Source organism: Marmota marmota, unplaced genomic scaffold (genome assembly GCF_001458135.2).
Source record: "Marmota marmota marmota unplaced genomic scaffold, marMar, whole genome shotgun sequence".
Taxonomy (NCBI): Eukaryota; Metazoa; Chordata; class Mammalia; order Rodentia; family Sciuridae; genus Marmota; species Marmota marmota.
In genome coordinates, this window is record NW_026000016.1 from 40,625,767 (window position 1) to 40,648,879 (window position 23,113).

General features: G+C 55.2%; 1 protein-coding gene across 2 annotated transcripts; it reads left to right on the top strand.

The window, feature by feature from the left end:
- Positions 1 to 8,311: 8,311 nt before the first annotated feature.
- Positions 8,312 to 22,725, top strand: Blacat1 (BLACAT1 overlapping LEMD1 locus). Of its 2 annotated transcripts, XM_048809549.1 has the most exons (5): positions 8,332 to 8,423; positions 16,638 to 16,883; positions 17,146 to 17,776; positions 18,505 to 19,584; positions 21,102 to 22,725. In XM_048809549.1, the coding sequence occupies exon 3, from the start codon at positions 17,184 to 17,186 to the stop codon at positions 17,283 to 17,285; it is 102 nt and encodes a 33-aa protein (XP_048665506.1). In that variant the 5' UTR covers positions 8,332 to 8,423; positions 16,638 to 16,883; positions 17,146 to 17,183; the 3' UTR covers positions 17,286 to 17,776; positions 18,505 to 19,584; positions 21,102 to 22,725. The 2 variants fall into 2 exon arrangements, with proteins under 2 accessions (XP_048665507.1, XP_048665506.1); XM_048809550.1 differs by lacking the exon at positions 16,638 to 16,883 and having other exon boundaries at positions 8,312 to 8,423.
- Positions 22,726 to 23,113: the final 388 nt, after the last annotated feature.

A 23,113-nucleotide genomic window follows, 5' to 3' on the forward strand; every position in this document is an offset into this window, starting at 1 on the left:
CTCCTCAGTTTCTCTATCTGATGAAAATAAACTTAACTCACACGACTGTTATTGGCTGTTATGAGTTGGGATAAAGGTAGAAGTTCTGGGAATGCCCGCAGGTGGAAAGGAGTCCAGGCCAGAGCATGTACAGCTTTCCCCATATGAGGACCCAGGGTTACAAAATGACATTAACAGAGTGGTATGGGCCACTGGGAAGTGGTAAGTTGAAGCAGGGATGTCATTGACTATGTCCTTTATTTGGGGGGTATCTTTAGCAGGCGGAGTTGGTCCAGTTTCACCAGACAGTAACTCCAAGTAAAATGGGGGTAGGGACCATGGCTGGCCTGAGTGTGGTAGTTCCTAGTTTCCCCAGTTCGTACCCAGGCCCACCTCCCTCTGGGCTCCCTCCCTTCATTTAGTGACCTTCTAATGAGCCCCTTACCAGCAGCTCAGAGCCTTTCTACAAGGCCCTTCTGCCCAGAACTCTTTCCCTCCCCATCCTGTTTTATCTGTCATCCTTCTGATCTCATTTCCTCAGAGAGGCTCCTCTGGATTCCTCAGGGTAGATGAAGAGCCCCCATTATTCTCACCCTCCCCCCAATGCCTCCTGATTAGCTCATATCACACCAGACTGTGTGCTCCAGGGGACTGGGCACCATGCCCATGGTTTCACCTGTGTATCCCCCAATGCTTAGCACACAGCCTGGCACCTAAGACAAGCTCGATTACTTACTGCGTGAATGGCTTAAGTTAGTCATTTTGCCTCTGGGTTCAAACTCTGCCTGAATCTAGACAGCTGCTTTTTTGTTTTTTGTCTCATCTCTCAACCTTTCTGCCTGGTGCCTCACATCATTGCACAGGGGTGGTTCTGCATATCCCTTGCTGAATGAATGAATTCAGGGAGGTCCTAGAGGGCATTTCCTTTGCAGACAGTTAAGGAGCTGTATTCCCAGGTGAGCCAAAGGCAGGCCCTGGAAATGGGCAATAAGATTGGGTTGGGGGTTGGGGTGTATAGCTCAGCGGAAGAGTGCTTCCCTGAGGCTCTGGGTTCTATCCCTAGCACCTGAAAGAAAGAGAGAGAAAAGAAAAGAATTTGGGCTGAAGCTGAGCAGGCTGGAGAAAGGAGAAAAGCAGAGGCTTGGTGCCTTCTCCTTTGTCATTGTTGGGGTGTAGAGAGCAGGGCACGGCCCCGAGGCTTGGGCCTTGGTCACTGAGAGGATCCCCAATCCCTCCCTCTCTAACTGAGGGGGGGGTTTGGCATAGGTGACCCGGCTGCTGCTGCCAAACCCCCTCCCCGACTTTCTCCTTCTGGGGAAGGGGTGTGGCGGGGCAGGAGGAGGGACACAGATATCTATTCCCTGGGCCTCATTTCCCCAGTTTTTATGTCCCCAAGATATCAGCCAGAATTGGGAGGGTAGGGCCGGGCCGGGGGAAGGGCGGCACGGACAGCTGCCTGGTGTCCTCTGGTGTCTGGAGCCGAGGCCCCAGGCTCTCGGCCCCCGCGAAGCGAGGCGAGCCAGAGCTGTGCGGTGAATGCAAAGAGCGGGGCGAGCTCCCAGCCCGGCGCCGCCGACGGCGTCCTCAGCCACAGCCCAATGAGAAGAGAGCAGATAATTTATTCTCTAATCCGGGTTCGGGTGCCCGGCGCTGGCGAGTGCGGGGGCTGGGGGTGGGGGTGGGTCTCTTCCTCTCCCGCTCCCGTCGGCCGCCCCCTCCCCCGCCCCGCGGGGCTCCCGGCAGCGCACACACACACATTTCCTGACAATTAGCGAGCACACCTTGGCCGCGCGGCCTCCGGCGGCGCCGCAGCTTTTGTCTCCCGCCCGCCGGGCTGCAAGGCGCGGGCGCCTGGGCGCGAAGTTGCCGCTCCGCAGCGCTGCTCCGGAATGCCGGCCGCCCGCTGCCGTCGGGGGTGGGGCTCGGAGGGCGGGGGTGGGCCGGGCGCGCCGGCCCCGGGGCTGGGGGGCTGCAAAAGAGAGGAGAAGCGGAAGAAAAGTAAGGCAGTGCTGGCCCCTCTTCCTTTGTTATAACCCTGAGAGTGTGCGGACGTGAGCGCGCGCGGGAGTGTCTGTGTGCGCCGGGGTGTGCATATGTGCGTGCATGAGTGTGCGCGCGTGTGTACAAATGCAAGCATGTGTGTGCGGGTCGGGACCGGCCGGGGGCGGCGGGACCCGAGGCGCGAGGCAGCTTTGCTGGAATGAGTTGAACCGCGTCGCGGTNCTCTGGGCCGGACCTGCACCGCTGCGGGGAGGGAGGAACTCGCCCGCTGAGGGTCTGCCCCAGCCGCAGGGGGCGCGCGAGGGGGGGTCTCCTGGCACCTGCGCCAGGAGAGGTGCCTACTAGAGCCTACGAGGAGATTCGAGGGCCCAGAAACGGCGGGTAGGAGCTAGCGATGGCCACTTTGATCCCGGGAAAGGCGCGAAGCTGTGGAGGTGGTTCGTGGGGCCATGGAGGGAGCGGGGGTGGGGGCGGTGAAACCCAGTCTGTCTAAACGCCAATTCCCTGAAGTTCAGCGCATCGGTTGTCATTTCATACCTTAATGCATATTTATGCCGCGCCGAAATAAGCTTCATAATTAACTCCGGGAGTCATCCGCAGAGGTTAAAGGGACCCCAAAGATTTGTGCATTGATTGGGTACCACGGCGGTGTGTGTGTTTGTGTGTGTGCGCGCGCGCTCGTGTGTGCGTGCGCCCCGTGCGAACCCATTGAGAAGAATAATTATTTTTCTCCACTGGAAGCTACAGCAGAGAATCAGACAAGGAGGGAAGAGAGAAATTGGAGAGGGAGAGAGAGGGTGAGAGAGAGAGAGAGAGAGACAAAGGGAGTGAGTGCCAGAGAGGAGACGGCTTAGCATCCGAACTGTGAGTACTGAGCGAAAACAAATAGGCAGAAAGTGCTGCGAGTCGGCGACCCCTGGCCGGGTTGGGAGCCAGGAGCGGCTAAGAAGGACTCTCGTCCCCCGCCCTGGGTTTGGCTGGGCGTTGAGGGGGTCCCTGTGGCATGTGCGGGCTCCCGGATGCGGGTTCCGGATCTCACCTGAAAAGCCAGCGCAGACCGGCCCGCTGCGTCAACCGCCGCCCTAGGTCAGGCAAAGAGGAAGCCCCCACCCCGCCCCCACTGCCTTTGTTCCTTTTAAGGGATTTTGCAGCTGGTGGTATACAGGGGGATAGAGTGAGAGAGTCTGCCCTGGCTCAGAGGTGGCGGAGTCTTTCTCGCCGGGCTGAGAGAAACCCGCTCAGAGTGCCTCCCCTTTTCCTTGGTGTGGAGTGGGATGAGGCAGGGGCTGTGACTGGGGTAGAATGGGGACTTTGTGACACCTGTGCATTTGTTTGGCACTAAGAAGGGGAAAGCAGGGATATCTGTACCCCTGGAACAGCAGTTCTTAGGAGACCCTTGCTTAGAAAGCTGGGAGAAGCCATGTCTGTGGGCAAAACCACCAACTCCAGGAAAGCAGAGGCAAACATGGTCCCTAGGCTTAGGGGACCACCAGCTACTCCTCCCCCTGCCACACATACACACACCAGGGTCCTTCGTAGTCATTGTGTCTATAGGTCTGGCAGGACCTCCTGGCCTGGAGCCTGCCTTTTATCCCCCTCTTCATTCCTGGGGCTCTTGCATACCTAAGAAGGGCTGGCGGCCCACCCAGGAGGAGGATCCCTGGCAGGGTGGGGGCTTCCCAGAGGCAGCTGTAAAGAGGATAGCTGCTCCCTTTCCTGAGAAAGGATCCATGACAGGGTGGCCCTAGGAAAAGAGGACTGGCCAGCCCCTTGCCTCTTAAGAGCTGTCAGGAGAGGGCGCTTGGGGGCCCAAGGGAGAGCCTTCCTTTCCTGACCAACATTCCCCAGCCTCTGTTTGGAAGCTCTAGTATGCTGCCCTCTTCCCCTCAACCCTCATTAACAAATTCTTCCTCTGGTCTGATTTAATCTTCCCTGGTGATTTTTCAACATACCATCATCTGCCAGAGAGCAACTTAGTTCAGCTGGCGCCTTAAGGGGAGACTTGCAGGGGAAGTCATCTCTTGGGGGCTTGGTATGGGAACCCCAGGGTTGAGAACTCTGATGGAGGGAAAAGGATTGTCCTCCAGGAAGCTCCCTTGGGGGCAGTTTTGGTGGCTCATCCCCTCCAGGAAGACTTAGCTGAAGCGTGGGGCTGGGAACAGCTTCTATTAAGTCACTCAGTTCCATCAGGGCTATTACACCACCACCACCAGAGGACACCTTCTCCAAGAGGCACTGGGCACCCTGGGAGACTCAGGGCTCCTCTTCCTGCCTGTATCCCTTTCCACACAAGCACACATACAAGGAAGAGACATACCGGAGGTCTTGGAGCTAGGGGCCACTCTCCTAAAGGCACAAAGAAGATCAAGGAGAGACCTACAAATGGGGAGGGGGGAGTTCATTCTGACTCTCAGAAGTATCTTGAAGACTGGGCCATGTCTGACTCCCAGGCACCCCTTGGGGCCTGCTGCCCCACTAGACTTCCTGCTTGGGGGCTGTGCCTTACTAAGTGATTTCTTTTGGTGCCTTGCACAGCATCCTGTTTGTACATGCTCCGTGCATGTTTGCTGAATGAGTCGCTGTCCCCGCACACCTTCATGTCTGCCTGCTTCTAGAGAGGTACTCCATAGGGCTTTGAGAAAGCCCAGGTCTGCAGTTCTTTGGGCTGGTCAGGCATGGGAACATTTTTATATTCATGAATTGCTCAGGTTGAAATGCATGTGAATTTGCCAATGACCTGTTATTATATTTTTCTTTAACAGTATGACTGAGAGGTAAAGCTGTGGCCTGGGTCCTGTGTCTGGATTCAGGGACACACCTCCCTGTGTGCTTCTGCTACAGCCCAGCCTCTGCCTTTGTTGATCTCCTTCCTCTGGGTCTCTCTAAGTCTATAGCCTGACATCACCAGGCCCCCTCCTCCTCTCCCCTAGGAGCCCAGGGACCCTGCCAGGCTCCCTAGTTAGTTGGGAAGGCTTTGAACTGAGGCTCCTGGGACAATTGGAAAAAGCCTCTGAGGGAAAAAAAAAAAAAAGAAAATTCATGTCCGACCTCGCTGTGCTTTTCTGCCCAATGAAGCAGCACCCACCTACCCCTAGTGGGGCTCCTGAGCTGTTCCTGCTTTGGAGTAGGGATGGTGCTGGGAAACAGTGGGGACTCAGCCATGGGGAAGGCTACCTAGGCATTTCTACCCAGTAGAAATAAGGAGGTCACCCTGTCCTGGTTCTGGTCTGGTTCAGGTCTAGAGCACAGTGTATATGGGAGCCTGCCAGGTCCTTCTGGAACTTGTCTTCTGGGTCAGTTCTGGACCAGGTACTATACCCACAGATTCATCCCAGACACAGCTCCAGAGGCCTCTGGGGGGCAGACGCAGCAGAATCAAATCCTCTGAGGCTCCTTTGAACTTGCATCTGTGGCCCCCACTCCCATCCCACAACCTGTTTCTGCTCAGGGGTCCTCTTCCCTGAGACAGCAGGCAGGCCTGAAATATGGAAGCACATGGATCTCTTTCCCTTGCTTCTAGGCTTCATCTGCCTGCCATTCATTTTTTTTCCCCCAACAAATCTGAACCTGTGTTATTCAGCCGGCATCCTTAGAATAATGTGAGGTGCTTCCCGTTTCTTCTCCCTTGGGTTGGAGTGTCTGGGAGTGAGAGGGAGTGTCTCCTATTCATATCTTCCTAATGTCTAGTTCTGCCACCAGGAGAGGGGCAGGTCTGCCGTGCTCCAAGTCCCCCCGAAGGTACATAAGTCTGAAAAACTCTGAGAGGCGAAGTCAGTTCTAATATAGACTCATGAATTTTGGTAGGACCTTAGGTTTGATCAATATAACTTCTTTCTAGATGTAAGACTTCCCCCTACACAAGCATCCTATGTATTGAGCTCTGGCTGTGTCTGGCACGGGTCTGTGTTTGGTTACCTCTGGGGGCACAGAGCCTACTGGCTTCTGTTGGAACAGTGCTAATTCTTTTTTTTTTTTTTTTAATTCTATGGATCTTTTATTTCATTTATTTACTTATATGCGGTGCTAAGGATTGAACCCATGCCAGGTAAATGCTCTACCACTGAGCCACAGCTCCAGCCCCCAGTGCTAATTCTTCTCCAGTCCTAACTGGGCTGAGTCCAGGCTGCCCTCTGACCCTTCCCTCTGTGGCCTTCTCTCCTAGGGAGGGCTAATGGCTCACTAGGCCACCCCCACTGGGCCCCCCCACCCCCCCACCCCACCCTCCACCCACTGGACCATCTCCAACCCCAGACATAGACTGAGGTTCAGGGAGTTACAGGACTGGAGCTCCCTCCAACGCCAGAGTTCTGCTGTGAAACAGGCTTCAGTTTCCAGGCTGGACCTGGGTACTCCAGCTCATGCTTGTGGGATGAAGGAGTTTGTTCCTAGAAGGGGAAGGGCTCACCCATGGGCCCACAGTGTCTGCTCCCTAGCCAGGCCACCTCTGCCTGGCTCTCTCCTTGGCTCCTCTCTGCTTCCCCTGTTTTCCCTGCGTTCCCCCTTTCTCTCCCAGGCTTCTGCTGGGAGAGAAATGCCCATCCCAGCAAGCCAGAGCCTCAGTTTTCTCATCCACCAAATGGGAATAACCATCATGTTTGCTTTACTGAGTGATTGTAATTGACAGACAACTAGTGCATGCGTGGCAGTGTTCACTTTAAAAAAAAAAATAATAATAAGCTCCTTTTCCTCTGCGCTTTCCCTTTATCCAGTAGAACTTCTGTGACATTTCCACCTCACCTCCTTCCCTTTCTCCCACAATTTCTCTTGGCTTCTCTGTTCTGCCTCTCCCGGTTCTGCTCCCTTCCCTTGTCTCCCACCTCCTTTCACTCCCCAGCCCACCCTCCTCCAGCGCCTGCCACAGACCTCAGGACCCAGGCTGTGCTGACAAGGGCAGGGCAGGACAGACAGGGCCAGCTGGGCTGGGCTGAGCTGGTGGCACTCTCCAGTTTTCATTAGAGGTCCAAGAATGTGTGGAGTCATGAGGGACAATGAGAGCCAGCAGGAGGAAGAATGGGGCCTCTGTCAGGGCAGGAGAAGTCTCCTGCATCCTGGGCTCTGCTGAATGGGACTACCTGAGGGCCAGGGAGGGGTAGAAACTCAGGGCTGCAGGTGGTGAGCCCCGGGCTGGCGGCAGAGCTCTCTGGAGTCAGCCACCATGAGAATTCTTAGTGTCTGATGGCATTTCTGGGGAGAGCTTGGACCTCGGGATCCTGGGAGACAGGCACAGGGAAGCCAGAGAATGTTCCAGCAGCCCTGTGAGGTGGCCTTTACATACAGAGGATGCTCCTCAGTCGGCTTCGGCTGTCTTGGCCCCAGCTCCTACCACCCGCAGAGCTGCAGAAGGCCTGGGGGTGGCCACAGAAGGGGTAGGTCAGTGGGGATGGTGCCAGTGTGAGAAGGGTGAGGCCTTTTACTGCCTGGGTACAGAGAAAGCAAATTCCCCCGTTGGAGGAGGCAGGGTTTTCCTGGGAAAAGGAGGTGAGGCCCATTTGACCTGCCTTCCTTCCTTCCTCTACAGTCCACATGAGGTCCAGCCAGGCCAGGCCTGAGACCTGATGGCTGTCATCATCATCCTGGCCCCCACCAAATCTCCCAGAAAACACCTTACCAAGAGAATCCAGATTACAGAGTTTACTTAGGGCTTGTCAGGTGGTCGGGGTCTGGCAGGCAGGCTAAGGCCTGTGTCCAGGGACAGGAAGCCTGGACAGACTACTATGGCCAGGAATCCGAGGGAAGGACAAGGTGAGGGTGGGTTGGGGGGCCAGACTGGAGCTGATCTTGTCCTCCCTGGGGAAGGGGACTGGTGGGGACAGGGGTATGGGGACATGGTGGGGAGAGAGGAGCTGGGGCTTTGGAGATAGAGAAGGGAGGGGTCAGGCGTGAGGGAGAGGGGGCCTGCAGGGAGCTGCCTTAGGTCTCCTGCCAAAAATTAAACCATAAAAAAGCTGGAGGGGAGCGGCAGGGGCAGGAAGGAGAGAAAGGAGATGGGGAGGGAGGGAGGGGACCAAACAGCCCCTCCACACCAATAGCCCGGCAGGGGGACGTGAGTAATACAGGCTGGTTCAGAGGGAGTGAGATCAAAAGCGAGTAGATACAAGAGGTTTGTGCTTCACCGACCAGACAGCCAAAGGCTCAATGAGACCTTTGTTACCCAGGCCCAAGTCAGGGTTGAAGGAATACCTGACCGCCCCCGCCTGCCCGTGCCCCGCCCCCACTGTCCACAGGGCTGGGGGAGGGGCGGGTCACAAGTGAGTCAAGTTGAGTTGGGCACAGCCCGGGCCTGGCCAGCGGTGGGCGGGAGGAGGGAGGAGGCCTGCCCTCACTGGGGCGTGGAGCTTCTGGGGGTGAGTGGAGGAGTGAGTGGCTGCCTGGCAGGCAGGAAGTGGCTCTGCGGGATTGTGAGGGAGACTGCGAGGGAGAGGGGGCCTCGTTGGGTCCCCCAGGTGAGCAGCCCTTGGGATCCCAGTTCCTGGCCAGGATGCCTTGGGAGGGCACTGAGGGCATTCTACCTGGAGCTCAAGGCCCTTTGCAGGTCCTTGGTCTGGGGCTCTGGAGGTTCATGAGAGGATGGGAAGGAGCCCAGGCTGTGGGACAAGGGCCGACCCCAAAGTTCAGGTGGGAAACTGAGCAGGGCCTACATTGACCCTTAAGGTTGCGTAAGTCTGGGTGGGGGGGGGTGCAGTGATGGCGAGTCTGGGAATCCAGTTAGAGGAGGGTTGTCCCAGCCGGCCTCCTGCTAAGGACCAGGGAGTCTGCCCCAAGCCTGGGGGTAGGACTGAAGTGTGTGTGTGGGGGGGGTGCAGCTACTCTGTGGCAGATACAGGTTCTGACCTGAGCCTGAAGCCTTTTGCCACCCTGTTGGGGGCCCCAGAGAGAGGTAAAGGCTGCACCTGGAGATCTGAGTCCCCTGGGGCTTTCCTGAACCTGGGCAGATGTGCGGATACCCACAGCGAACCTGTTGTGGGAGAGGGGAGAGGAAATGGAACTTGTGTTTGGGACAGACCTTTTCCAGGGTCCTGAGATCTTGGTGTCCCCCAGTTCAGCTCTTCACCCTGGCCTGGGGTTGCCTGTGCTAACCACTGAATCCTGCTAACCAGAGTGGCAGTGTACTGATCCCTCCCAAAAAGCAGTGCCCAGGGTCAGCTCTTAGCTGGGCTGTCCCCAGCTGGTGGGCATTTCAACCCTGCCCTTTTCCTGCCTCCATCGAGATCCAACTAGGACTGAGGTCTTCCTGTCCTCCATATCTTGTAAGAATGGGTGCGCTTGGTGATTGCGCATACTAGTCCTGGGTGGTGGGAGCTGGGAGGGGGTTCAGACTTTTGTTCCCCCTCTAAAGAGAAGGCAGTCCCTTGTCTTTGCGTTCCTTTGTCCACACCCTCCTTTGCCACTCTGCTTCCTGTGCTGGACTGGAAAGGGTTAAGTTTTATAAAGAGGGAGCCTACTATGGGGCCTCTCTCAGGCACCGGCGGGCCAGCCTTGAAAAGAACCAAGATCCAGCCTTATTCGCTTAGGGAGGGGGTAGTTAGGAACCCTGGGAGGGGGCTGGAAACTAATTAAGGGAATTCGAGGAGGTCCTTTATGGCCAGGAAGCCACCCCTCCTCATACCCGGAGTGAGGGCCATTGTGTGGGGCCTTTGCAGGGCAAGAACTGGAAACTCATTACTGGGTTAGCTTTAGTGTTCTTGGGGCCAGGCAGGTGGTGGGGGATGGTGGGAGAATGTAACTTGGGGGGCCCAGGACTTCTGGGAGGCAGTGTGGGTGGGTCCGGGTGGAAGAGGATGGGAAGGGAGTTGGTGGGGTTCCCCAGGTTCCCTCAGCCGCCTGCTTCCTTTTGAGATTCCTGTTGCTGGACCCCCTCAGCTCTGCTGTGGCCTATGGCTTTTCATTCCTATGTGATTGCTGTTCCAAACTCATGTAGGGCTAAAAGCCATGGGCTACAGTGAGGGGCGAGCTCCTCCTGCAGCAGCTGTACCTCCTCACAGGACCAGCCACAAAGTGGGTGCCAGAAGGAGATCTGCTTGGGGGAGGGGACTGCAGGGGATTTAGTAACCTTGGGTCTGGGGCCAGGCTGTGTGTCCTTGGCCAAGTCACTTCCCCTCCCTGGACCTGGACCCTCACTCTGAAATCAAGAGACTGGACTGGTGATTCCAAAAGGAGAGGAAGGAGACATTCGGGCATTCTAAGGCCTTATTGAAGTGTTGGGATCCCCCTTACCAAGTTACTGAGGCCTGGTTCAGGCCCAGAGATTTGGGGGCTGGAGTCCGCTGTTGAGCCACAAGGACTTGAGCCTTGTCAGGGCCTCGTCCTCACTCCCTTCATTCTCTGCTCAGCTTTGAATCCTCAGCCTTGGAACTCCTCAGTGACTGAAACAGGGGGACCTAAACTAAAAAGCCTGGACTTACCTAGGGGCAGCAAGTTCGAGTCTGGGGTCCCTGACTTCCCTTCTCCCCTCTTGCTAGTTGCCCAGCCTCCAGAGGCTCCCTGCCCGAGTGTATTTCCATTCCCACCCTGTTTAAATCTGCCTGACAACATCCCTCCCATCCCGGGAGACTCCCAACAGATGGAAATAAAGCTGGCGGGCGGTCTGGCTGGAGTGGCAGGGGAATCACCCCTCCTCCTGTAGCACCCCCGCCCCACAGCCCTCACTGGTCTAGCCCCAGTCTACCTAAGACACATTGCTGAAGGAACAGTATTATGTTTGATATTGATAATCAAAAGCCGAGTTACTTATAATGTCTTGGAGCCCTTAATTTCCCCCATTAACATTTACCAAGGGCCTACGATGTACCATGATTCTAACCATCTTACCTGTCCTGACTCATTTCATCTCTAACAGCCCTACCTATTATTAGCCCATTTCCCAGGGAACATGCATATGGCTAGTAAGGGGCAGAACTGGGATTTGAACCCGGATTGTCTGGTGCTAGGACCCATACTTTTCTTTTTTAGTTGTACATGGACACAATACCTTGATTTTATTTCTTTATTTTTATGTGGTGCTGAGGATCGAGCCCAGTGCCTCACACGTGCTAGGCGAGCACTTTACCACTGAGCTACAGCCCCAGCCCTAGAACTCATACTCTTACCACATCATGCTGGATGCTGGGAAAGCCAACACCTGTGCTTAGGGAAGTGCTTTCTGAAACCTGGGCAGTGCTGTGCTCACCAGGACTGCTTCTCACCTGGGTCTCTGTGCACAAATTGGCCCTGCAGCTGGCCCCAGTCACCCTCTGTCCATCACTGGTTTTCCATTTCCAGCAGGAGCAGAGGAGGAAAACGAAAACAATAGGCCAGGCAGAGAGAAAGCCTAAGCCAGCTGGGTTTTTTGCTGGGGCTGATCCAGGCTACTTCCCCTCCTGCCCCAGCTCAGATGGTGAAAGGAACAGGAATGAGGATTCGCTGGGGGTTTCGCTTGCCTTCTGAGTTCTTTCATCACCCAGGGATCAGAGTTGGCCAGCTCCTGCCCCTACCTCCCTCATTGTCCCCCGGGCTCCAAATGAGCCTGTCTTATTTCCTACTCTGCTCTGAGGGCCTCCTGGTCTGCCTCCCTGGACAACCATTCTTCTTAACTGGAAAGACATGGAGCAGTGCCCCTTTTTAGTCCCCTGCCCCTGGGCCCTTCCTGAGAGTTCTGTTATACAGTTTGCCCTGAAGCCCTCAGCACAGAGGAGAAGGCACAGGTGAACAGTTTTCAAAGGCTGTAGCTCCAGAAAAACCACAGCACACAGTAGGGACTGAGTAAGTATTAGTGGAAGGAATTGTGAACTGGGAGAAAAAGGGGTGAGGTGAAAGAGGTCATTGGCCATAAACAGATGCAAAACAGGCCCACAGCTCAGCAACTCCCCAGACAGGCTCACCTTTGCTGGGACTGGGCCTGGGTGCTTCTGGGGTTCCAAAGGTGGGCCTTCTTTCCATCCTTTGTCTCTTGGCCACCACCACTGGGGCGGGCCTGGAGAAGATAGGCAATTATATATTTCGCATAGTTGTTGGACTGTCTTGAATAGGCAAGCTGGCCTCGTGCCCTCTCTCCCTGAGGATTCACAGATCAGAGGGCTGCGTCTGTCCTGTCCCCTGCTGCAGAGCCCTGCAACAGAAAAATTCTGAGCAATCGAAGTCTCTCTCACAGTCCTCAGATAGACCCAGCAGAAGGCCTCCCTTGGGAGAACAGGCCCCTGTTTAACCACGCTGAGATCCAGGCGAATCTCTCTGGTGGTATTTGTCCCATTTTTTTTTTTTTAAAGTAGAAATGGAGTTTGACTGCTAAACCCTGTTTCTTTCTAAATGCAAAGACTATTGGAAAAAAAAAAATCTCTGTCCCCATCTGTAGAAGGGGATGGCACTGAAGTTTAACCTCAGGGGATCTCTTGTGGCACTGTTAGTCTGGGTCTGCCACTGTCACGTTGATGCCCCTGTCTTCCTGTCATACTTGCAATGACTTTGAGGGTGGGCCAGCCTCTGGCAAACCCTAGATGCAAGGCACAAGGACCTTTCAGCCTCTGGCCACAGTGTCCCCCAATACCTTAGAATGCTGATAGATGTCTGGCTGCCCTTGTAGTTGGGCGGGGGGCGGGGGTGGTTCTTTCTGCATAGACTGGCAGGCAAGGAGCAAGGAAGGCTGACCTTGACAAGCCTCTGAAGCCCATGAAGGCAGAGAGGGCTTGGCTCCTGGTTCCAGGGCGCTCCTCTCCAGCAGGCCAAGAAGGAGTTAACTCCAAGGAGGACCCGGGGATTCTCCTAGACTAGAGGCCAGTGCCCAGCTTTGCTCTGCCAACTCCGGGAAGAAGTCCTGGGATCTGTAGTTTGTGCCACCACCCACCCCTGGCCTGCCTGTTTATCAACACAGCCTGGCAGACTACAGTTCCCAGAAACCTGCAGAGGCTAGGCTTTGGAGGAGGGGGTGGGGTGTGAGGCTCGGTGATGGCAGGAGAGGAGAGGGAGGAGTGGGGAGAGAACCCAATTCACCCCCTTCCTTTTTAATTCTTTCTCCTGGTGTGTGTGCTCCACCGCCCGAGCTAATCCCCCAAATCCGGTCTCCTAAGCCGCAGCTGCTTCCCTTCGAAGTGATGAATGGCTCGGGGAGGGAAGGTGAATTCATATTTTAATTACTGAGGCGCAGGGGAGGGGGCGGAGGGCTCAGCATTGTTCCTGAGGCATTGAGGGCGCCCCTCCCTGGGTCACTTCTCCTGCCCTTTACCTGGGGTAGGGGGTGCTGGTGGGGGTGGGGGCGGGGGCATCTTGGCTTGAAGCTCCTGGTTCTTGAGCCTTGCAGGCTGAGGACTAGGAGGACAATTTTCCCCTCACTTGTCAGAGGATTCCTGGCATGTCCCAACACTTTGTGAATCTCTTCCTACCCTCCACCTCCACTGCCACCCACTTGGATGGAGGACATTGCCAAAATTCGAGACGCTGAGGAGTTTGAGGTCTGCAAGCCTGGGAGCCCTGTCTTGGGAGTGTCTTCTTAGTTCTTCCAGGTTTCCTGCGGTCTCCCATTCACTGCCCTGTTTTGCCCGAGGTGCTAGAGTTAGAGGACTCCTGGGGGTGTGGCAGGGAGAGGTGCAGCCTAGGGGACGAGGAAATGGGCGAGCTGGGAGCCTGGGGAACACCCAGTGGGGATGGGAGGGTGGATGCCTTGTGGCTTGGCATCGCATCTGCTGGGCTCCCACACAGCTGGCTGGACCCAGAAGCGTCTATGCCCTCAGACCCCAGACCATCTTGGACCCATGCTGGGGAAAAGCCAGAGAGTAAGATGGAGAAGGAGCCAGGGCCAACAGCTTGCAGTCAGCAAGGCCACTGTCGGATAGGGGGAGGCTGGTCCAGTGTCCACTGCCTCCTTCCTGCCCTGGGTTTCTAGGGGCTGCTTTTCAATTCCTCAGCCCCTCCCGGATGCGGACATGGACCAGGAGGGTGGGAGGGGAGTTCCCAGCAGGAGCGCAGATGAGTGGGAAGTATTCCAGAGGCTAGAAGAGGAGGGTCATCAGGACCTGACTTCTCCAGGGAGCCTCCAGCTGGTGCTGGAGCACATTGCCAAGTGTGAGGGACAAAGGCAGAGGAGGGAGCGACCGGACCCCTGCCTGGGCAAAGCAGAGAGCCGAGACCACAGCCCTGCCCCAGGGCTCCCCAGGTACTTGTTGGTGGGGGTGCTGAAGGAGGAGGGGTGGGGCCCACAGCAGGCAGGGACGACGTGGATGGAAGATGGGATTCTCTCCCCATGTGTCCCCCACTTCAGGGACTAGCCTGGCGACCTTTGTGCCAATGATGGAACCCAGGTTGCCTTCAGGGCTTGGAGTGGGACTTGCAGTGAGGCCCCTGCAGGCCTAGGGGAGAAGGGGGAACATTCGAAATCCAAGGTCTGGGCAGAAGGACCAGGCCCTGTGTCAACACTCTGGCTTGGGGAACAAGGACCCAGAATCCCACGGAGGCAGCCAGCCTCTGACTCCCGGAGCCAGGTTGCAGCCTTCCCAGCCTTCCTTACAGGGTGGGCTAAGTCAAGGACTCAGGATTCTCATCCTGTCCCTCCTTCAGGGAGCAATAGTCACTTAAGGAGGTATATTTTGCTGTTTTGAAGAAAGAGCAGGCATTGGAGAGGACCTGGGGGAAGAGGGACAAAGACCTCCATATCCTGGGGCCAGAGACCCTGCACTGCACCCAGACTTGGGGGAGGGAATGATGGTCAAAGCTACTTGCCAGGTTTTTATTTATTTGGTACCAGGGATTGAACCCGGGGACGCTTACCCACTGAGCCACATCTCCAGCCCTTTTTTAAATAGTTTATTTAGAGACCAGGGTCTGGCTGAGTTGTTAGAGCTTCGCTAAATTGCTGAGGCTGGCTTTGAACTTGCGATCCTTTTGCCTCAGCCTCCCAAGCTGCTGGGATTATAGACGTGCACCACTGCATGCTGGTTTTAGATGTGAGTTCCTTCCCCAGATCGGCTGTGTTATACTGTGGGTTTCTCCATATATTTTTCTGTAATCTTGGGGTATTTTGTTGACAGTGTCCTTGACCTATACCTCTGGCATGGAAGCGTATGCATTACAATTACTGATGGCAAGGGAAGCCTCCTGCTCTCCCTCTCCCTTCTTCCTGCTAAGGCTGGGATTCCCAGTGCCCTTCTAGTCCCTTAGATTTAGGGTCTGAATGTTAACCTCAAATAATCTCATGATACACCGAAATGAGAAAATGAAGGGCCAGAGAGGTACAGCTACTTGCCCAGGGTGACACAGCATACTAGCGTCAGAGCCAAGAATAGAACCTAGGCCACTTAAGCTCCAGCTCAGATCCCTATCTCTCTAGGTTTGTCATGGGAGGGATCCAGAGATAGCTGCAGTAGATGAATCTAGAAATATTGTAGTTGTGTCTCGGCATTGTCTATATATATCCCAGAGATTGCTCTCTGCTCACTATATATACTCCACCAGAGTGGGTGCGTAAATGGTGCTGGAAAGCAGGTTATTAAATAACAGCCTACCTACCCGTGCTGACTCAAGCTGGGCCTCCTGCCCACCCAGCTGGCCATTGGAAACGCATTGCACCTATTAATTACAGCTATTAGCTGTATTACCAGGATGCTGAGAGGGGGAGGGAGGGAGGGAGGGAAATATCCTGACAGGACCCAGCTCCGCAGCAGGCACTGTGCTTGGTGGGGATCTCTGCTCTGGAGAAGCTGAAGAATTTGGCCAAGGGATAAGATTCGCCAGACCTGGGGAGCTGTCCAGAGAGCCACCACCTGGGTTAGGCCAAATTTCTCAGGGACAGTGGAGCCTCTTTGCATATGGGCCTCAAATTTGGAGCCAGGGCATCCTGTGCAATCCCTGCTGGTGAAGGGAGGTCCCTCCCGCGTCCTCTTTCCAAACCCCTCTGACAGCCCCTTTAAGCCTCGCTCACCCACTTGCTGCCAGCATTCTTCTTAGAGAGAGGAGACTCCCAGCAGACCCAGAATGCCATGCAGGTGCCCCAGCTGTCCTGCCTGAACTGGCTCCTCTGCTCTCCCCACAGGGGCCGCTGCACAGGATGGGCAGAGAGGTGAATGGGGGGAATGTGCAGAGGCTGCAGCTAGGGAAACCAGAGTGCGAGCCTGGAGAAAGGGGCACCCTCAAGGACTGAACTGACCTCCCATCCCCAGCCACGCTCTTGCAGAGTGGCCCCTGCCTGGCTCCTGGGCCAAGCACCATGTCAGCCAGAGGTGGAGCCCAGTGTGTCCAACCAGGGCAAGTCCAGCCTCAGCCTGTGCCTCAGACTGACTTTGATTTGTTTTGTTGTTTGGTACTGGGAACTAAACTCGGGGACACTTAACCACTGATCCATATCCCCAGCTCCTTTTTGTGTTTTATTTAGAGACAGGGTCTCGCTGAGTTCCTTAGGACCTCGATAGGTTGCTGAGGCTGGCTTTGAACTGGCCTTCCTCCTGCCTCAGCCTCCTGAGCTTCTGGGATTACAGGCATCTGCCCCCAAGCACCTGGCTCAGACTGACTTTTGGACTAGGAAAGAAAGGAGGTCTTTCCCTTTTGTTTTGAGCCCCCAACCCTTTTGCCCAACCTATGTCCTAAATAAAATAGCCTGTTGGCTAAAAGAACTGGCTTTGCTGTCTGTTCTCTGCATGGCGAGTTGGGGGTGCGTGTTACTCTAGGCAGTGAAAGGACGCGTGTTCTGTTTCCTATAGATTTCCCTAAGGGTGTCAGACAGCTTGGGTCTGTTAAGGAAGGGAGGAGTCCGTGAATCAGTTCCAGGCTGCAAAGTAGAATCTGCTGGATGAAGGAGTTTCTTCAAGCTCCCCAAAGTCCCACATTTGGATCATCGGATGTGCAACCTAAAGGAGCAAGCCGACCCCTCCCCACCTTGAACCTGTGTGACATGGCACAGGCCAGAGCTTATTTTGAGCCCATTGTTTCCTGTTGTACAACCACAGGTGTGTGGTGACGAGGGGAGGCAGGGGGTGGGGACAGTGGGCAGTAGCTGGGCTTTCTCTTGGATGACATCAGCTCCAGGTGGATCAGGAAACACAGATATTTCAAAGAGGTGGTGATCTGATGGCTTGACTCTCCCCCAGCTGGTGTGAGAGGGATCTGGGCAGCCTCAGAGAGTCCCAAGGGTTCTGGGAACAATAACCCCAGCTCGCTTCTCTCTTCCCGCCTCTCTTCTGCCCCTCTTCCCTGCTGCCTTCCCTACAGATCTTCTCTGGTGAGCGTCCCCCAGCCTGACCCAGGGCATGCCCCAGTTCACTTTCGCCTGCTTCTGTGGCTTCCACGGCTTCTGCAAGATGAAGAGGAAGAAGGAGGACGTTCACAGAGAGCGGGAAACAGCAGTGTGAGCAGAACCAGGGCCCCTTTGTCACTCCCTAGCAGGTTCCGGGCCTGAAGCTGCCCACTGCTGCTGAAGCTGGCAGCAGGAAGCCAGCAGGAAGCATCTTGCATCATGATTGAGCGGCTGCTCCTCTCTCTCCCCGCTTGGCCAGACTCTAACCTGAGGGCATCCACCTCCTGAATGCCTCCTGGGCATCCTCATGCCCACACCCATTAGCTTCCAATCTTCAGACCTCCCTGGAAAGAGGTCTCCACTGGAGAAAGGGAGACCAGGACCTTCCACTTGCCTTGCAGACACTGAGAAGCCCCAGGGAGGCCACGGAGTGGAGATTCTCTCCTGCCCTGAGAGCTCTGGGGACTCTTCTCAGAATAACCTTCCTGGGAGGGACACTCTGCCTTGGATGAGGAGAGCTGATACTCAATAGGAAACTCCAGCAAAGAACCACCCAGCAGCCCTGCGGACCCTGGTTGAGGGCTAAGGCTTGTCTGGTACTTGGAGGTATGAAATGACCACCTCCAAGTCAGGATGGGGTCTCTGTGGGGATCCTAGGACCTGGGGCTGCAGCATTGGTGAGAGATGAATCTTTCCCGGCTCCTTCCCAATGTCCTCCTGGGACATGTGGACCAGGCCTGAGGTGGAGAGTAGAGCCGGACACAGAGGCCGGGCAGCGGTGACCCTGCTCTCTCTCCATCCAGCACAAGGCAGTCTTTCTGTGGCTTTGGCCCTGACCCACCCACTTCCCTGAGGCCTGTGCCTCCCAGGCACTGATCCCTTTCTCGGGGACTGTCTACCAGGGGCCAGACTGTGGGCCCCTTTCCTGGACTAGGCTGTGACCCCCATTTATTCCATCTCCCTGCCTCACCCTGCTTTTCTGTTCTCAGGAGCCATGGGGGGGCAGGGATGCTGGCATGTGGTGCCTTCAGGGGAAACTTAGGGTAGGGGGACCTCTTGGGCTTCCCTTGACTTTTCCCCTCATTGTCCCACCCATCAGCCCTCTGGCACTGTTTCCGACACCCCTTCCCCAGCTCATTTCCAGGAGGTAGGAAGCAAAAGAAAACCCTTCCCCTTTCCTCCCTCTCTTTCCCTCTTTCCCTCACTCTTTCTTCTCGCCCTCCCTCCTTGCCTCTCCGCCCCTTTGGTCATCATGCCTGGAGCTGGTGCTGTGGGGGGCTCATGGACAAGAAAGCCAGTGACAGAGACCCTCTAAGCAGATTCTGTTGCTTCAGCAGGCCCGCTGCCATCTTCATGGGGACGACCAGCGCAGGACCCATCACATCCCCACCAGCATCCAGAGACAGATAAGCAGGTGGCCTGGTATGGGAGGTCGGGGCCGAAGGGCCGAAGGAGCACTGCACTCCCCTTTCCCTGGAACATGGGAGGACAGAGGCCTCTGCAGAACCTGGCAGCCTTGGCCTGCCCAGCCCATGCCCACACTCAGGGGCATTTCCTGGGCTCTGGGCAGATTTGGTGGGATCAAGGTTGTCTTGGTGAGGTCAGAGCGCAGCTTAAGAGTTCTTTCCTCCATCCTCCAACCCCCTCCTTTGCCCCTGCCTCCCAGCCCCAGCCCGCGACAATCTGTTATTTCCTTTTATATCCAAAGAATTATAAACAGAAGTCCTTCCCTCAAGCTAACAGCAAGATTCAGCAGTAAAGGCCAGTGGGGTCACAAGGGACAGAAGAACACCTACCTGGTTCTTTTTTTTTTTTTTTAATATTTATTTTTTTGGTGTAGATGGACACAACACAATGCATTTTATTTTTATGTGGTGCTGAGGATCGAACCCGGGTCCCACCCGTGCTAGGCGAGCGCTCTACCGCTGAGCCACAATCCCAGCCCCCTCCCTGGTTCTTTGTCCTCATGGACAGAAGAGGCCTTGGGTCAAGCAAAGACCTGGGCAGCAAAGCTTTCAGGGAGCTCTCTTGATACAGAAGCCAGACAGCCTGCCCCTGAGAGCATGTGTCCCTAGTGTGGCCCACGTGGCTGCAGCCCTGGAGAAACCACTCCTATGATGGTGGAGGATGAAATCGTATCCCCACCACTGAGAGGTGTTGGGTGTTGTGTCCTAACCACATGGGCTCACCCCCAGGAAAGGTCAGGAGAGTGGAGAACGCAGGCGGGGGGTGGGGGTGGCATGGGGCAGCTCTCCCTGGTGCACCCAGCAGTCCTTGGCCAGGATCACAGCTGCAGGAGTTTGGCTGGACGCCCACGCAGAGCTGCTGCCCCCAGGAGAACGCCCTTGGCTGAGGAGGGACTCTGGATATCTTGGACCCCTGCTATGGGAACACGGTGGGGTCCCAAGGCCAAGGTATTCTGAGTGTGGGCCCAGCGGGCACCTGCCCATAGCTGTCCTTTTTTTTTTTAATTTTTTAATTATTTATTTTTTATGTTAGATGGACACAACACAATGCATTTTATTTTTATGTGGTGCTGAGGATCGAACCTGGGCTGCACGCATGCTAGGCGAGCGCGCTACCGCTTGAGCCACATCCCCAGCCCCCCATAGCTGTCCTTGACCTTCAAGCTGGTCAGGGCCAAGGCACAGCAGCTCCTAGCAGCCACCACCCTATTTTTTCCCTGTTGAGTCCTCAGGGGAAGGGCAACTTTGCTCCTCTCGGGATCTTGGGGAACAGTCTAGAAACCTGTACCCACCTCTATGCCCTTGGGTGAGCCCAGGGCAGGTAAAACCCAAAAAGGCTGAAGCGGCCCCAGCGCCTGTGTGCTGAGCTGCTGACTTCTAGCCCAGGCTCCTCTGCCCTGTTCCTTCTGGGATGGGCCTGGTGGCCTTGTTTCCTGCCCTGAAGAGTCTCACTCCTTCCCAGGGATTTAGTTGGATAATTTTGCCCTTTCCATTTCAAACTCCCTCTATTCCCTGCTCAAGTGAAGGCCAATCCATGGTCCTTCCCAGACTCTACTTGAGCTGGGGCCACTGAGCTCTTAGGGTGAGGCTCAGGCATGTGGGTATAGAGTTCTCCAAGTGAGTCTTCCTCAAAGAAGAGTGGGGGGCCTTAGTGTTCCCCATCTCTAAAGGGGAAACTTCCCATGCCCATCACCCCGTTGAGCTGGGTGCTGTTAAATGTAGGAAAAACAACTGTGAACAGCGCTTGGGGTCCTTGTGATTGAGTGTTTTCTGGGACCCTGGCCCATGAGCCCCAAGGGGCCTCTTGTCTTAAGTTGAATTCTTTATTAGGATGTTATTTCCTTCTCTACTCCCAGGGAAAGACTTTTTGAATGTAGCCAATGGGTCCATAGAACTATAAATGGAGAGTATTATTTTTTTGGGCGGGGGGGGGCAATAATTTAACTAACTGAGTTCCAAGCTCCCAGCTCCCAAAAATTTAACAGTGGGAGACAGAGGGCCAGGAGCTAGGAGCCAGGTCTCCTGGGTTCTACTTCTTCTTGAACATTAGTCTAGTCAAGCCTTGTGTTTGGGACACAGTTTTCTCAACTGTAAAGGTGACTGCCCTCATATCCTCTAAGCCCCTTCTGAGTCCAGAGTTTTGGAGTTCTGGGAACTGAGCATCAGTGAGGCTCGAGGCCATGGGAGCAGAGGGGCTGCAGGGATCCTGTTCTCCAGTGGATGTTCTCTGCACAGATGGCCAATGTGTGGGGAGGATGGGCCAAAGATATGGCAGATCGGAGAAATGCTGGGCAAGTGAGAGGGAAAGCCGAATCACCCAGAGATTTTGCTAGAATGTACCCCCAGCAGGGTTCAGGACCCCTCCTTTCTATAGCCAGGTCCAAAGGAATAAGTCTGCTGGCCCAGACTCTGACTACAGGTACCCCATTTGTGCTGTCTTTCCCTCCCTTGTTTTCCTCCTACAGATGCTTAGGAGATTTAGAAGATATCTCAAGGGCCTGTTCCCTGCCCCAGTTAGGTAACCCCTGTTAGGGATTCCCCTTGCACAGATGCCCATGTGCCCATCTCTAAGCTGATGGAACCCCCCACCTCATCACTTACCTTCTGCAAGGGGAAGCACCTCAGGCTGAAATTTGTTCCTTGCACAAGACTGAATGTGCACGTTGCCCAGTGTTGGAGCGTGTGCTGGTCATAGGGTGCACTACACTCATGACAGTCTTTGGAATGGAGAGCCGCAACTCCCAGTGCTCCTCTGTGGCTGGCTTCAATGCACAGCAAATTGCTTCCACTCTCCCAGCCTCCTCCATAGAAGGAAGAGCCACTATTCCCGCTCCCTACCTCACGGGAAGGCACACACTATGCGGGCACATTGTGTCAGATGTGTCCAGATATGACTTGAACTTTTGGAGACGGACTTGGTTCACAATCATGAAGACAGGCTGTTATCCGAGAACGGAATCTCGAAATGGCTGTGTCCAGTGGACTCCTGGCAGCCTGGTCCACAAGAACCAGAATCTGTTCCCAAGGAATGAACATTCTTCCTCTGACATCATCCTGTTGCCAGTACAAACAGCTCCCCAAGTCCAGGTTGCTAAACACCCTAGGGCCAGGGTGTCTGGCTTGTCAGAGTACCTTTCACCAACCTGGGGCCATCTACTGTGCCAGGGTTGTCTGGTCAGTCCTGCCTGGGGCCCCTTCTCCAAATTCCCCTGGGTCTGAACCATACACCTGGAAGAGGAAACAAACCCTGTCTTTTCATGGGGAAGCCCAGGTGGTGAGACCACCCAGCAGGACAGGAGGTGGGAGCTGCCCAGGCCATCCCTGGAGGAACTCTTAATGCTTAGGAAGTAATTCCCAAATCCAGGAACACCCAAGCCTGGGTCATCTGGGCTCTGGCAGAAAGCCCCAGGGTCTGGAATTCAAGGGTTTTCCTATTGGGCTATTGGGCTGTCTCCCCATCTGGGGTAGCCCTCTCTCCTCTCTCAGCTCATTCCAGTGTTCCATCTGAGGGGCGGAGGAAGGTGGGAGGGGGAGATGGCAGGACCCAGACAGATCCTCAGGACTCTCCCAGCCTCTGTTGCCATGGCAATGCTGCTATTTTTATCCCGTTGTTCATGATGCTCAAAGCTCTGACTCTCTGTTCCAGAGAGGCCAGGCTGCCTTCTGCCCTCATCCCCCAACACAGCACCTTCTCCCAGAGGCCTGAGAGGAGCGAAGTGATAAGGAAAGTCACCCCTCAGCCAGGGGCATCTGCTCGGCGGTTTGCCCCTGCACTATGGAGCCTCTGATTTACCACCTGGCTTAGGTACCCAGTTCATGCTTTCTGGGCAATCAAAACTCCCTGGTCACCTGGGAAGCTGTGCCCAAACCCTATGGTCACCTGGGAGGCTGCTGCCGAGGAACTAGGAAGAGCCACTATTGAGGGTGTTTTTCTCGCCTGATCATGACTGAGCCTGCTGCCCTTCTGGGGAAAACCAGACCGGTTCTGAGGAATATCCTGTGGTGTGAGCCAAGCTCTGGTCTCCTGCAAAGGAAAAAAAAACAAAACTAAGTTTGGTTAATTCACGGTCAGATCTTTGCGGGGGCATCTAAACCCCACCAAAGAACTAGGGCTAGGACAAATAGCTTCATGTCTTTGTCCAGTTTTTCTGGCCAAAACAGGGCAACATATATTCTCTAGGCTGGAAAGCAGACTCCCCCTATTCAGCTACTTCCTCCAGGAGCCTAAGGTCCCCCTATCCTACTCCAAGATGCTGGGGATCAATCCCAGGGCCTTGCACATGCTAGGCAAGTGCTCTGCCAGTGAGCTACATCCCCTTCCTGAAGCTGTTGTGGTTTTGTCTTGTTTTGGTACTGGGGATTGAACCCAGGGGTGCTCTACTACTGAGCTACATACCCACCTCTTTTATTTTGAGACAAGGTCTAAGTTGCCCATGCTGGCCTTGAACTTAGGATCCTCCTGTCTCAGCCTCCCAAA

What these genes read in the sequence shown, in the direction of transcription:
- Blacat1 (XM_048809550.1), top strand. Translation starts at nt 17,184, where the DNA reads ATGCCCCAGTTCACTTTCGCCTGCTTCTGTGGCTTCCACGGCTTCTGC.